Source organism: Entelurus aequoreus, linkage group LG24, assembly GCF_033978785.1.
Source record: "Entelurus aequoreus isolate RoL-2023_Sb linkage group LG24, RoL_Eaeq_v1.1, whole genome shotgun sequence".
NCBI classification, from domain to species: Eukaryota; Metazoa; Chordata; class Actinopteri; order Syngnathiformes; family Syngnathidae; genus Entelurus; species Entelurus aequoreus.
Window position 1 is genome coordinate 1,569,584 of NC_084754.1, and position 14,726 is coordinate 1,584,309.

At 34.9% G+C, this 14,726-nt stretch overlaps 1 protein-coding gene across 4 annotated transcripts in view; it reads right to left on the minus strand.

Annotated features, from left to right (window-relative positions):
• Positions 1-2,614: 2,614 nt before the first annotated feature.
• LOC133641848 (tetraspanin-18B-like) overlaps positions 2,615-14,726 on the minus strand; it is a 179,611-nt gene continuing 167,499 nt past the window's right edge. For all 4 annotated transcript variants that reach the window (XM_062035917.1, XM_062035920.1, XM_062035919.1 and 1 more), the window contains 3 exons: positions 14,308-14,424; positions 12,069-12,152; positions 2,615-3,178 (listed from right to left, as the gene is read on the minus strand). In XM_062035917.1, the coding sequence (XP_061891901.1) occupies positions 3,131-3,178; positions 12,069-12,152; positions 14,308-14,424 (249 nt within the window). In that variant the 3' untranslated portion in view covers positions 2,615-3,130. The remainder of the gene's footprint in view (positions 3,179-12,068; positions 12,153-14,307; positions 14,425-14,726) is intronic.

Genomic DNA, 14,726 nt, shown 5'->3' on the forward strand with positions numbered 1-14,726 from the left:
AACGGCTGCTCCTTTGAACTATGTTGACGTGTCCCGGCTCGAAAATGAAAGGTGTGGCGAGGTAAATGGCGGATAACGCTACAACGGAGCTTCAAACCTGCTATTTGACAACTGCCATGATTATATCAAAGGGGACAGCATGAAAATGCCTCCCATGAATGAAGTTTTTCCTTCCCTGCCAGTAACTCAAACCATTTGAAGGTCCCTGTGACTCCCAAACAATTTGCCATTGTATTTGATGTAGAGCTGCAACAACTAAAATCGATTATAAAAATAGTTGGCGATTAATTTAGTCACCGATTCTTTGGATCTATGCTATGCGCAAAGGCAATTTTTTATTTTTTTTATAAACCTTTATTTATAAACTGCAACATGTACAAACAGCTGAGAAACAATAATCAAAATAAGTATGGTGCCAGTATGTTGTTTTTTTTCAATAAAATACCGGAAAGGATAGAAATGTAGTTTGTCTCTTTTATCCGATTATTAATCGATTAATCAAAGTAATAATCGTATCAAATTAATCGTTAGTTGCAGCCCTAATTTGATGTTATTCCAACAGGTGTTATGTTGTACTCATCTCCTCTTTCTGCTGTAAAAAATGTGAATGACACTTCTGTGGGGAAACTTTGTTTTGATCAGAAAAATAACAAAAATCCGCAGCTTATTCCAAAATGATTGTGTGTCCGTCTCCTATGTAATTGTGCTCTGGAATATTGTTGTGAATGACATCTGCTGGGTCAAAACGTGGCCCCTTCCTAACAGGTATTTACTTACTTACGTCATGTGTTGCCTTCATTTTAACACTTATATAAGACTTTTAAAGTCATTTTGATAGTACGCTAATAGAACTAATACATCCAATCCAATCCACTTTATTTATATAGCACATTTACACAAGAAGAATGTTTCCAAAGTGCTGCACAGCCGTGTTAAAAACAATATTAAAACAATATTATGCCCCACCAATGACTGAATAAAAACAAAAAATAAATGAATAAAAAAACAATATAAAAACAATATCAAAAATAAATATGATTAAAAAATGTAAATTTGGATGAGGTCCGAGATATACTAAGGCAGTGTTTTTCAACCACTGTGCCGCGGCACACTAGTGTGCCGTGAGATACAGTCTGGTGTGCCGTGGGAGATGATCTAATTTCACCTATTTGGGTTCAAAATATTTTTTGCAAAGCAGTAATTATAGTCTGCAAATGATGTGTTGTTGTGGAGTGTCGGTGCTGTCTAGAGCTCGGCAGAGTAACCGTGTAATACTCTTCCATATCAGTAGGTGGCGGCCGCTAGCTAATTGCTTTGTAGATGTCGGAATCAGCGGGAGGCAGCGTGCAGGTAAAAAGGTGTCTAATGCTTAAACCAAAAATAAACAAAAGTTGAGTGCCCCTAAGAAAAGGCATTAAAGCTTAGAGAAGGCTATGCAGAACGAAAGTAAAACTGAACTGGCTACTAAGTAAACAAAAACAGAACGCTGGACGACAGCAAAGACTTACTGCGGAGCAAAGACGGCGTCCACAAAGTACATCCGTACATGACATGACATCAACAATGTCCCCACAAAGAAGGATAAAAACAACTGAAATATTCTTGATTGCTAAAACAAAGTAGATGCGGGGAATATCGCTCAAAGACATGAAACTGCTACAGGAAAATACCAACAAAACAGGAAAAGCCACCAAAATAAGAGCGCAAGACAAGAACTAAAACACTGCACACAAGAAAAAAAGACATACAATCATGTGTGCTTACGGACTGTATCCCTGCAGACTATATTGATCTAAAGTGATATATAATGTATATATTGTGTTTTTTATGTTGATTTAATTTAAAAAAATAAAAATATTTTTTTATTTATTTTATTTTTAAAAAAAAAATTTTTCTTGCACGGCCCGGTACCAATCGGTCCGCGGACCGGTACCGGGCCGTTGGGGACCACTGGCATAGACAGTTGATAAGGGAAATATAGACACATGTGTTGCCTTCATTTTAACACTTATATAAGACATTTAAAGTCATTTTGATAGTAGGCTAATATAGACACTTACATCATGTGTTGCCTTCATTTTAACACTTATGTAAGACATTTAAAGTCATTTTGATAGTAGGCTAATATAGACACTTACATCATGTGTTGCCTTCATTATAACACTTATGTAAGACATTTAAAGTCATTTTGATAGTAGGCTAATATAGACACATCATGTGTTGGTCATTTTGATAGTAGGCTAACATAGACACCTACATCATGTGTTGCCTTCATTATAACACTTATGTAAGACATTTAAAGTCATTTTGATAGTAGGCTAATATAGACACTTACATCATGTGTTGCCTTCATTTTAACACTTATGTAAGACATTTAAAGTCATTTTGATAGTAGGCTAATATATCATGTGTTGGTCATTTTGATAGTAGGCTACCATAGACACCTACATCATGTGTTGCCTTCATTATAACACTTATGCATTTATTTTTTTGCGGCTCCAGACAGATTAGTTCTTTGTATTTTGGGTTCAATATGGCTCTTTCAACATTTTGGGTTGCTTGTGGCAAACTGTTGCCATTTGATGGAATGTGCAAATGATACGGGACACGATGCTTCAGAATAGCATTTATTTACAAGATCTGATACAAATGCATACACAACAGCTAAAACCCCAGCTAGTCACGACACGCGTACTGCAGTGAACGTCAGCAAGATACAACGTTGACGCTGAGCAGCTGGCCAGGTGACATCAACAGAGCTTGTATATTATCACTAAGTGGCTGTGGGAATGCAACAATGTACAATATTAAAGGGGAAGGGGAACAGCCATCAAATATACACCAAACAACTTTGACTTCATATAAATAGTCTTCATCCAAAAGTCAGTGCAGTGCCTTCTGGTCCTCATGTACGGTCTACTTGACCCCGGTCTGTGCAAGACCTGGTCCACGTTTCCACTAAACACACAATCTGTACAAGCGGCTGTGTACTTTGTTACCTCAAAAGTCCAGCTGTGAAGTACAAGAGTTGAAGAATTTATTCTTTAAATAAGATCATTAAATTACACGTGTCCATTATCATCTTCCACCCAAGTTCCCTTTTTTGCTCTTCAAAGCCCCAAACCTCATCCTACTGCAGGGTCTGGTAGAGCATCAGAGAGAGGAACATGGCAAAGATCTGCAACATACAAGGAATACATTTGCATGTAGGTCAGTATCATGTTTCTTCTTGTCATGCTATAGTATCATGTTTCTTCTTGTCATGCTATAGTATCATGTTTCTTCTTGTCATGCTATAGTATCATGTTTCTTCTTGTCATGCTATAGTATCATGTTTCTTCTTGTCATGCTATAGTATCATGTTTCTTGTTGTCATGCTATAGTATCATGTTTCTTCTTGTCATGCTATAGTATCATGTTTCTTCTTGTCATGCTATAGTATCATGTTTCTTCTTGTCATTTGTTGACATGCTATAGTATCATGTTTGTTGTTGTCATTTGATGACATGCTATAGTATAATGTTTGTTATTGTCATTTGTTGACATGCTATAGTATGTTTGTTGTTGTCATTTGTTGACATGCTATAGTATAATGTAGGTCAGTGTTCCTAACTGGTGATATACTATAATGTTTGTTGTTGTCATGCTATAGTATAATGTAATTCAGTGTCAATGTTCTTAACTGGTGCTATAGTATAATGTTTCTTGTTGTCATTTGTTGACATGCTATAGTATAATGTAGGTCAGTGTTCTTAACTGGTGATATACTATAATGTTTGTTGTTGTCATGCTATAGTATAATGTAGGTCAGTGTCAATGTTCTTAACTGGTGCTATAGTATAATGTTTGTTGTTGTCATTTGTTGACATGCTATAGTATAATGTTTGTTGTTGTCATTTGTTGACATGCTATAGTATAATGTAGGTCAGTGTCAATGTTCTTAACTGGTGCTATAGTATAATGTTTGTTGTTGTCATTTGTTGACATGCTATAGTATAATGTAGGTCAGTGTTCTTAACTGGTGATATACTATAATGTTTGTTGTTGTCATGCTATAGTATAATGTAGGTCAGTGTCAATGTTCTTAACTGGTGCTATAGTATAATGTTTGTTGTTGTCATTTGATGACATGCTATAGTATAACGTTTGTTGTTGTCATTTGTTGACATGCTATAGTATCATGTTTGTTGTTGTCATTTGTTGACATGCTATAGTATAATGTAGGTCAGTGTTCCTAACTGGTGATATACTATAATGTTTGTTGTTGTCATGCTATAGTATAATGTAGGTCAGTGTCAATGTTCTTAACTGGTGCTATAGTATAATGTTTGTTGTTGTCATTTGTTGACATGCTATAGTATAATGTTTGTCGTCATTTGTTGACATGCTATAGTATAATGTAGGTCAGTGTTCCTAACTGGTGATATACTATAATGTTTGTTGTTGTCATGCAATAGTATAATGTAGGTCAGTGTCAATGTTCTTAACTGGTGCTATAGTATAATGTTTGTTGTTGTCATTTGATGACATGCTATAGTATAATGTTTATTGTTGTACATTGATGACATGCTATCGTATGTTTGTTGTTATTTGATGACATGCTACAGTATCATGTTTGTTGTTGTCATTTGTTGACATGCTATAGTATAATGTAGGTCAGTGTTCTTAACTGGTGATATACTATAATGTTTGTTGTTATTTGTTGACATGCTATAGTATAATGTAGGTCAGTGTCAATGTTCTTAACTGGTGCTACAGTATCATGTTTGTTGTTGTCAATTGATGAAATGCTATAGTATGTTTATTGTTGTCAATTGACATTCTATAGTATAATGTTTATTGTTGTCAATTGATGACATGCTATATAGTATGTTTATTGTTGTCAATTGACATTCTATAGTATAATGTTTATTGTTGTCAATTGATGACATGCTACTGTATAATGTTTGTCATTTGATGACATGCTATAGTATAATGTTTGTCATTTGATGACATGCTATAGTATAATGTTTGTCATTTGATGACATGCTATAGTATAATTTTTATTGTCATTTGATGACATGCTATAGTTTAATATACATAATATATATATAATATAGTTTATAAATGAAAATGAAAATAAATGAAATAACATAGTATAATGTTTGTTGTTGTCATTTGACTGCATGTTATTGTATATTTTATTTCATGTAACCTGCAGATGGAAACCAGCTGTTTGGTACTGAACATGTCTTTAAACTTCTTGTGTGTGTGTGCACGGTCCCTAAAAATGAAGACCAAACCTTCAAATGAAGACCAAACCTTCAAATGAAGACTAAACCTTCAAATGAAGACCAAACCTTCAAATGAAGACCAAACCTTCAAATGAAGACCAAACCTTCAAATGAAGACCAAACCTTCAAATGAAGACCAAACCTTCAAATGAAGACCAAACCTTCAAATGAAGACCAAACCTTCAAATGAAGACCAAACCTTCAAATGAAGACTAAACCTTCAAATGAAGACCAAACCTTCAAATGAAGACCAAACCTTCAAATGAAGACCAAACCTTCAAATGAAGACTAAACCTTCAAATGAAGACTAAACCTTCAAATGAAGACTAAACCTTCAAATGAAGACTAAACCTTCAAATGAAGACTAAACCTTCAAATGAAGACTAAACCTTCAAATGAAGACTAAACCTTCAAATGAAGACTAAACCTTCAAATGAAGACTAACCTTCAAATGAAGACTAAACCTTCAAATGAAGACTAAACCTTCAAATGAAGACTAAACCTTCAAATGAAGACTAAACCTTCAAATGAAGACTAAACCTTCAAATGAAGACCAAACCTTCAAATGAAGACCAAACCTTCAAATGAAGACTAAACCTTCAAATGAAGACTAAACCTTCAAATGAAGACTAAACCTTCAAATGAAGACCAAACCTTCAAATGAAGACTAAACCTTCAAATGAAGACTAAACCTTCAAATGAAGACCAAACCTTCAAATGAAGACCAAACCTTCAAATGAAGACCAAACCTTCAAATGAAGACTAAACCTTCAAATGAAGACCAAACCTTCAAATGAAGACCAAACCTTCAAATGAAGACCAAACCTTCAAATGAAGACCAAACCTTCAAATGAAGACTAAACCTTCAAATGAAGACTAAACCTTCAAATGAAGACTAAACCTTCAAATGAAGACTAAACCTTCAAATGAAGACTAAACCTTCAAATGAAGACTAAACCTTCAAATGAAGACTAAACCTTCAAATGAAGACCAAACCTTCAAATGAAGACCAAACCTTCAAATGAAGACTAAACCTTCAAATGAAGACTAAACCTTCAAATGAAGACTAAACCTTCAAATGAAGACTAAACCTTCAAATGAAGACTAAACCTTCAAATGAAGACTAAACCTTCAAATGAAGACTAAACCTTCAAATGAAGACTAAACCTTCAAATGAAGACTAAACCTTCAAATGAAGACCAAACCTTCAAATGAAGACCAAACCTTCAAATGAAGACTAAACCTTCAAATGAAGACTAAACCTTCAAATGAAGACTAAACCTTCAAATGAAGACCAAACCTTCAAATGAAGACTAAACCTTCAAATGAAGACTAAACCTTCAAATGAAGACCAAACCTTCAAATGAAGACCAAACCTTCAAATGAAGACCAAACCTTCAAATGAAGACTAAACCTTCAAATGAAGACTAAACCTTCAAATGAAGACTAAACCTTCAAATGAAGACTAAACCTTCAAATGAAGACCAAACCTTCAAATGAAGACTAAACCTTCAAATGAAGACCAAACCTTCAAATGAAGACTAAACCTTCAAATGAAGACTAAACCTTCAAATGAAGACTAAACCTTCAAATGAAGACCAAACCTTCAAATGAAGACCAAACCTTCAAATGAAGACCAAACCTTCAAATGAAGACTAAACCTTCAAATGAAGACTAAACCTTCAAATGAAGACCAAACCTTCAAATGAAGACCAAACCTTCAAATGAAGACCAAACCTTCAAATGAAGACTAAACCTTCAAATGAAGACTAAACCTTCAAATGAAGACTAAACCTTCAAATGAAGACTAAACCTTCAAATGAAGACTAAACCTTCAAATGAAGACTAAACCTTCAAATGAAGACTAAACCTTCAAATGAAGACCAAACCTTCAAATGAAGACCAAACCTTCAAATGAAGACTAAACCTTCAAATGAAGACTAAACCTTCAAATGAAGACTAAACCTTCAAATGAAGACCAAACCTTCAAATGAAGACTAAACCTTCAAATGAAGACTAAACCTTCAAATGAAGACCAAACCTTCAAATGAAGACCAAACCTTCAAATGAAGACCAAACCTTCAAATGAAGACTAAACCTTCAAATGAAGACTAAACCTTCAAATGAAGACCAAACCTTCAAATGAAGACTAAACCTTCAAATGAAGACTAAACCTTCAAATGAAGACTAAACCTTCAAATGAAGACTAAACCTTCAAATGAAGACTAAACCTTCAAATGAAGACTAAACCTTCAAATGAAGACCAAACTACTCACTAGCAGGTCAGCACAGTCAAGTGTGTTATGCAACAATACCACTAGATGGCAATCTTTTCACACAAAATGCTTTGCAGCTTGTCATGCAGGCTGCACCTGGATTTTAATTTGTGGCTCAATGTTGGTCTTCAATATTAATGATTCATTATTATGATTAGACTCCTGTAGAACACCCACTCCACACCACTCCACACCACTCCACTCCACACCACTCCACACCACTCCACACCACTCCACTCCACACCAAACCTAACATCAACAGTTTGTTTACATGCACTAACAAACTCATTGACTTCAACCTTTTTAGGTGGCTAATCGCTCCCTAAAATATCTTTAAATCCCACTAAATGACTTGGTGTTTATCTAAAAGATACTTTTTTGACATAATAATGCCGACATTTAATATTAAAGGGGCTGTTTGCAACTTCCTCACAGTTACATTTTCCAAAGCAAAAAACATAAGAACACCACCGGCTAGGTAATGTTGCCAATAATGGTTTACCAGAACACGCGTTCAAATGTTTGTATTTTTCACAATTACTAAGTTTGTGTAACTTTTTTTTTTTTTTACCTGCGCGAATTAAACTCACCCTGTCTCGCCAACACGTGCGCACGTGCAGGAAGTGCACGTGCGCACGTGCAGGAAGTGCACGCCCAAGACAAGCAACAAACCATTTGCAGTCATGTTAGGATTCAATGATAGCTAATGCTAACTATCCAAATCGCTATTATTAGCCAACAACACCCGAAGCTAACGTGCGAGAAGCCATTAAGAGGGCGGTATGGAACGCTTAAAATACATTGGAAGGTTAGCGCCCCCTAGGCATCTGTGTAAATAATGCAAACTGTCCTTTCTTAAGGCCCAAGCTGTTTGTTTACATGCTTTTTTTTCTTCTCTTTGCTATTTGGGCTTAATGGACCCTAATTAGAATAAAAACTAAGAATCATCTTTTGATAAGACGTACTTAGTCCATAAGTACACAAACGTGTACTTCATGTTTAGTGACATGCTAATTCTTATTTTTACACTTTTTTCTCAAATTCCATTTTTATTTCTCTTTGCTATTTGGGCTTAATGGACCCTATTTAGAATAAAAACTAAGGATCATCTTTTGATATGATGTACTTACATAAGTACACAAACGTGTACTTCATGTAATTCTTATTTTTACACTTTTTTTTTTTTCTTCTCTTTGCTATTTGGGCTTAATGGACCCTAATTACAATAAAAACTAAGAATCATCTTTTGATATGATGTACTTAGTCCATAAGTACACGCTTGTGTACTTCATGTTTAGTGACATGCTAATTCTTATTTTTACACTTTTTTTTCTCCAAATTCCATTGTATGTTATACTCTTCTGACGCCACCAGATGGCAGTATAAGTGTCCACATAAGCGGCCATAAGACCCCAATTCAGTAGTGTACACAATTTTGGGAAATAAGAGCTAAAAAGGTGCTGTCCACGTGTGTGGCCACTAAGCCTTTAGAGGTTTTAAGTAGCCAGAACGGGAGTTTTCATTACAACCATTACACCATCCATCCATCCATTTTCTACCGCTTGTCTCTTTTTGGGGTGGCAGGGGGTGCTGGAGCCTATCTCAGCTGCATTGCAGTCAGCCTAGTGGTTAGAGTGTCCGCCCTGAAATGGGTAGGTTGGAGTTCAAATCCCAGCCGAGTCAAAAATGGGACCCATAACTCAGCAACACGGGTTGGAGTTGGGGGTTAAATCACCAAAATGATTCCCGGGCGTGGCACCGCTGCTGCCCACTGCTCCCCAAGGGGATGGGTCAAAAGCAGAGGACAAATTTCACCACATCTAGTGTGTGTGTGACAATCATTGCTACTTTAATCTTTAATTTGCTATAAAATATATGGTTATGAATCTGTCAAATTTCCCCTTTTTTCATAGTGTAAATTAGACATTAGCTGATTCATGTGGGATTATCATTAGTGGATTATAATAATTAGAAACATACATTATTATATTAATAGAAAATATATTTTTAATCAGATTATTCACATAATCACTGGCGTGCATATCTAAAATGTTTACCCCAATTGTTGAACACACATGCAGTTTTATTGTCAGAACCTCATCCAGGAACGTTTATAGACCTACTTGAATATATTTGCACAAGAAGTTATTTCAGGCTGTGATTTTGGAGTCTTCGGACTCATTTTAATACTGACGAATGCAACGATCGGACACGGACTGTAAAAAGAGCTTGTACGGTCAAAAATAAACTGCATGATTGATGCCATAATTTGTTGTGATTAATCACAAGAGTTATTTTGACAGCCTCAAATATCATTAGCGCATAAGCCTCCCCCGTCTTTACAGGTCATTTATTTATATCGCACAGACTAAAGTGCTACACGGATTAGTACCGAAAGGCAAAAGATTAAAAATAATAATAATACTTTTCAAAAACTAGAGACACCTGTGCTTTCAACTTTAGGGGTCCTTGAATGCACCACAATTATGAGATGCAACAGTGAACAAATACGTAGGAGGTATCATATTTTCCTTTATTTTTTCACATCATAAAGGCCCCCTAAAATATCTTTAAACCCCTCTAAATTATTTGGTGTTTTTTTAAATAAAAAATACTAACCTTATTTTATTTGACAAGATAGTGCTGGCAAATGTAATATAAAGTAGCAAGAAAGTGAGTTACAATAATACTACGTGTCATTTACTGAAATAGTAAGGATATTTCCCTATACTTCATAGTGTAAGCTGATTCATGTCATTAGTGAATGATCCTAAAAATATGTACATTTGAGTGCATCTACTGGGGGTTTAGCCTCCCCAGTCTTTGAAAACTAGCGAGGCCTGTGATTTGACCTTTAATCAAGGCTCCTAAAATGCACCACAAGTATGCGCAGAAGTGAATAACTGCCGCAAATATCACATATTATCCTATGTTTACCTTTCTTCTATCACATCCTGCTAACCAAAATGTTGGTGCTGTGTAAATGCCAGCCTTGATGACGAGGAATTTTGCATTTTTATGTTACACATTCCTAATTTGATTCAAACAACCTTATTATTGAACATTGAAAACAAAACTTTTGTCGTATTTTATAGCTGACTAATTGAAATGAATAACTTGGACCCCGACTTAAACAAGTTGAAAAACTTATTCGGGTGTTACCATTTAGTGGTCAATTGTACGGAATATGTACTGTCAGTGTTTCCCACACATCCATTTATTTGTGGCGGCCCGCCACGAAAGAATTACGTCCGCCACAAATAAATAATAATAAAAAAATAAAAATGTCCTGTCCAGCTTTTCAGGCAAATCATATAGTTGATGTAGATGCCCATATAGGCTGTTCAGACTTACTTTACAAAAGAGAAGTGTAGGATACTTCTCTTGTTGCCTTATTTGTATTTGACCACTACTGTTTTCTGTTTATTTGTTACTGACTGTGGCAGGACACCTCTGCCTCTGTTTCACTTTATGTTGCTGGTAAATAATATGCTTGTAGTAGTAGGCTAAAGTTCAATTATTTAGTATGCACTAATTAAAGGGGCAGAGCTTTAAGAGACATTTTAGCTTTTATATTTTATAAGATATATTTTTTGTAAGAACCACAATTAATAAATATATTTCAGTGAATAACTTATTGTTCAAATCTGTATATAAATATGTACATAAAGTGTTGTAATTATATTGTAAAATGGATGGATGGATGGACGTTTAAAACAAAACTGTTATTATTAATTAGTAAGTATACATTTTTTGAGCCTTTTTAGAGAAAATCATATCATTGTAGTAAATTATGCAAATTACTCGATGATGTAATGGTGACCACGCCCATAGCCACGCCCCCACCGCCACAGGTATCTTGGCAGTTTGGGAAACACTGACTGTACTGTGCAATCTACTAATAAAAGTCTCAATCAAACAAAATGTAATAAAAAATATATATACAGTACAGGCCAAAAGATTGGACACACCTTCTCCTCATTCAATGAGTTCTTTACTTTCATGACTATTTACATTGTAGATTGTCACTGAAGGCATCAAAACTATGAAAGAACACATGTGGAGTTGCTGTATGTACTTAACAAAAAAAGGGGAAAACATGTTTTATATTCTAGTTTCTTCAAAATAGCCATCCTTTGCTTCAAGCACACCTGTGAAGTGAAAACCATTTCAGGTGACCTCTTGAAGTTCACTGAGAGAATGCAGAGAGTGTGGCTATTTTGAAGAAACTAGAAAATAAAACATGTTCAGTTATTTCACCTGTTTTTGTTAAGTACATAACTCCACATGTGTTCATTCATAGTTTTGATGTGACAATCTACAATGTAAATAGTCATGAAAATAAAGAAAACGCACTGAATGAGGTGTGTCCAAACTTTTGGCCGGTACGGTATATGTAGAGGGCTTGTGGCCTTAAACAATCGCAGTGTTTATGCCACGAGTCGGCCCTGCTTAATGCCATGAATACAACCAGAAGACAGTAAAAAGAAAAGAAGGATACAATGAACAATCTCCATACCTCAGTGCACAGTAATATCACGGAAAAGCCTGCAATTGAATAGATGTATTTGTCGTAGCGGTGGAAGAGTACATCGTAACAACCCTGTGGAAACACAACAAACAGCAGCTGAGCACATGACGGATAAACTGTAAACTCGGGGAATTGCTTAGACCAGGGACATCCAAGTGGTTTTCCTTTGGGCCACATGGCAGTTATGGCTGCCATCAGAGGGCCGCTTGTAACAGTGAATAAAGTAGGAATTTGCCTCATTATTAATTATATATATTGTTTTAAGTAGACTGTCCATTTTACAGTAAAAACTTTACATTTACAAAATGTCACTGTAAAAAAGTGTTTAGAATTCTTTTTACAACATTTTACGGTAAATGGAAAAACAGTACCACTGGCAGCTTAGTTGCCAGAATTGTTGTGTTAAATTGACATTGGTTTTTACAACATTATATTGTTCATGGAAAAACAGTACAAGTTCTTTTTTTATTCTGGCAAATATTTTTCTACCGTAAAAACAAATGTACCGCCTTTCCATTTGCGGTAATACACCGTTAAAAACAACAACCGTAGATTTTACAGTCAAAAACTGGCAGCTCAGGCAACATAATTGTAACGCAAAAAAAACAGTCGTTTTTTTCCCTTCAATTTACAGTAATATGCTGTAAAGAACGTAAAATGTATTGTCATTTTTATTCATTTGATGGGTAGTTTGCTGTAAAGTTAAGTATTTTTATTTAGACAAAAACATGTTTGGAAAGCATGATAATATATTGGATACTATTGAAGTTGAAAAGGTATGCAAGTTCAAGCAGTAAATGTATTTTTTTGTCAAAATGAAAAACATCAATTACATTTAGTGAGAAAATATGAAGTACCGTATTTTTCGGAGTATATGTCACTCCGGAGTATAAGTCGCACCGGCCGAAAATGCATAATAAAGAAGGGAAAAAACATACTAGAGTATAAGTCGCATTTTTGGGGGAAATGTATTTGATAAAAGCCAACACCAAGAATAGACATTTGAAAGGCAATTTAAAATGTCTAAAGAATAGTGAACAACAGGCTGAATAAGTGTACGTTATATGAGGCATAAATAACCAACTGCTATGTTAACGTAACATATTATGGTAAGAGTCATTGAAATAACTTACATATAGAACATGCTATAAACAATCTGTCACTTCTGAAACTCTCAAACTTAAAGTGTTAAACATTCTGAATTTATTTCATCCATCCATTCATTTTCTAGATAATATTACTTAACTCACCACTTACTTCACTAATGATTATTTATTTATTTAGGTTTTGATGTTATTACTTATGGAGTATATTGTGAATACATTTCTTAAGTGAACAAAAGTGTTAGCAACTGCTATGTAAAGGAAAAGGGGTAGGATTAAATAAGCTCTGTTTCTTCCTACTCCTTTTCCAACATGTTGAATAGAGAAACTGGAAATTGTGATGTATCACATTCCAAATAAACACAAACTCAACTCAACTCTGACGCCAACATTTTACCTTCAAAATAGTGGCAACATTTTCCATTTACAGTAATAAACTGTATAAATTAAAAAAGAAAATAAATAAAAAGTGTATTTTTTGGTAAAAAAAACAAACAAAAAAACTTGCAGCTCAGTTGCCAGAATTTTACCGTAAAAAACAGTCGTAGTGTTTTTCCATTTACAGTAACACACTGTAAAAAGAAACAGATTTTATGGTCAAATGTACCATTTGTTTTACCGCAAAATGTACAGATTATAGATCAATAAATGCATATGTGTAACAATATCATGAGGCAAATCTTTATACTCCTATATTTACTGTTACAAATGGCCCTCTAAGGGCAGCCATAACTGCGATGTGGCCCTCAATGAAAACCAGTTTGACACCTCTGTTCTATACAGTGCTGTCATTCCATTAAATTAGGCACAATAATACCGGTGTGCCTTCCAACATTTGATCCCCACTAGTCTTCCTGGGGTCCGCACTCAATACAATTACAAGTAACTTATAACTACACATTACAGCTCTATATTTTGATATTAAGGCTCCAACATATACACAATACATCCAGACATGCTCATACACAGTGAAATATGTTTTGTATCGGGCTTAGCCGATTCCTTTATCTAAAAAAACTAAAAAAACGTTGCATGGTAAAATATATAACCAGAATTTTTCTATCAATACCAACATTTGCGGTGGATGCAAGGTAGTTGAAAGTAGAGATGATGTCAGAAAGTACCTTTTGGAAGATCTCGTCTTTTGTGCAATTCTTATGAATTTTGTTGAACGGGCAGCAGACTGGTGGCCACTTCTCTTCCATAAAATCTTTGTACTCCTTTACTCCACAGCATTTGAACTGGAATGAGCAGAACACGCGACAGGTGACATGGTTGCAGTTTGTTGTTCACATTCATCAAACAATATTTAGGCAAGGCAAGGCAAGGCAACTTTATTTGTATAGCGCTTCATACACAAGGCAGACTCAAAGTGCTTCACAGACAACAAAGTGAAATGAAAGAAAATAAAAGCAAAATTAAAATGCAGACAATAAAAATAAAAACAGTGCAGACGTTAAAAGTTAAAAGATTAAAAGATTTAGCTGAAAGCTAAGGTGAACATAAAAGTCTTCAGTCTAGTTTTAAAAGTAGTGAGAGTTGG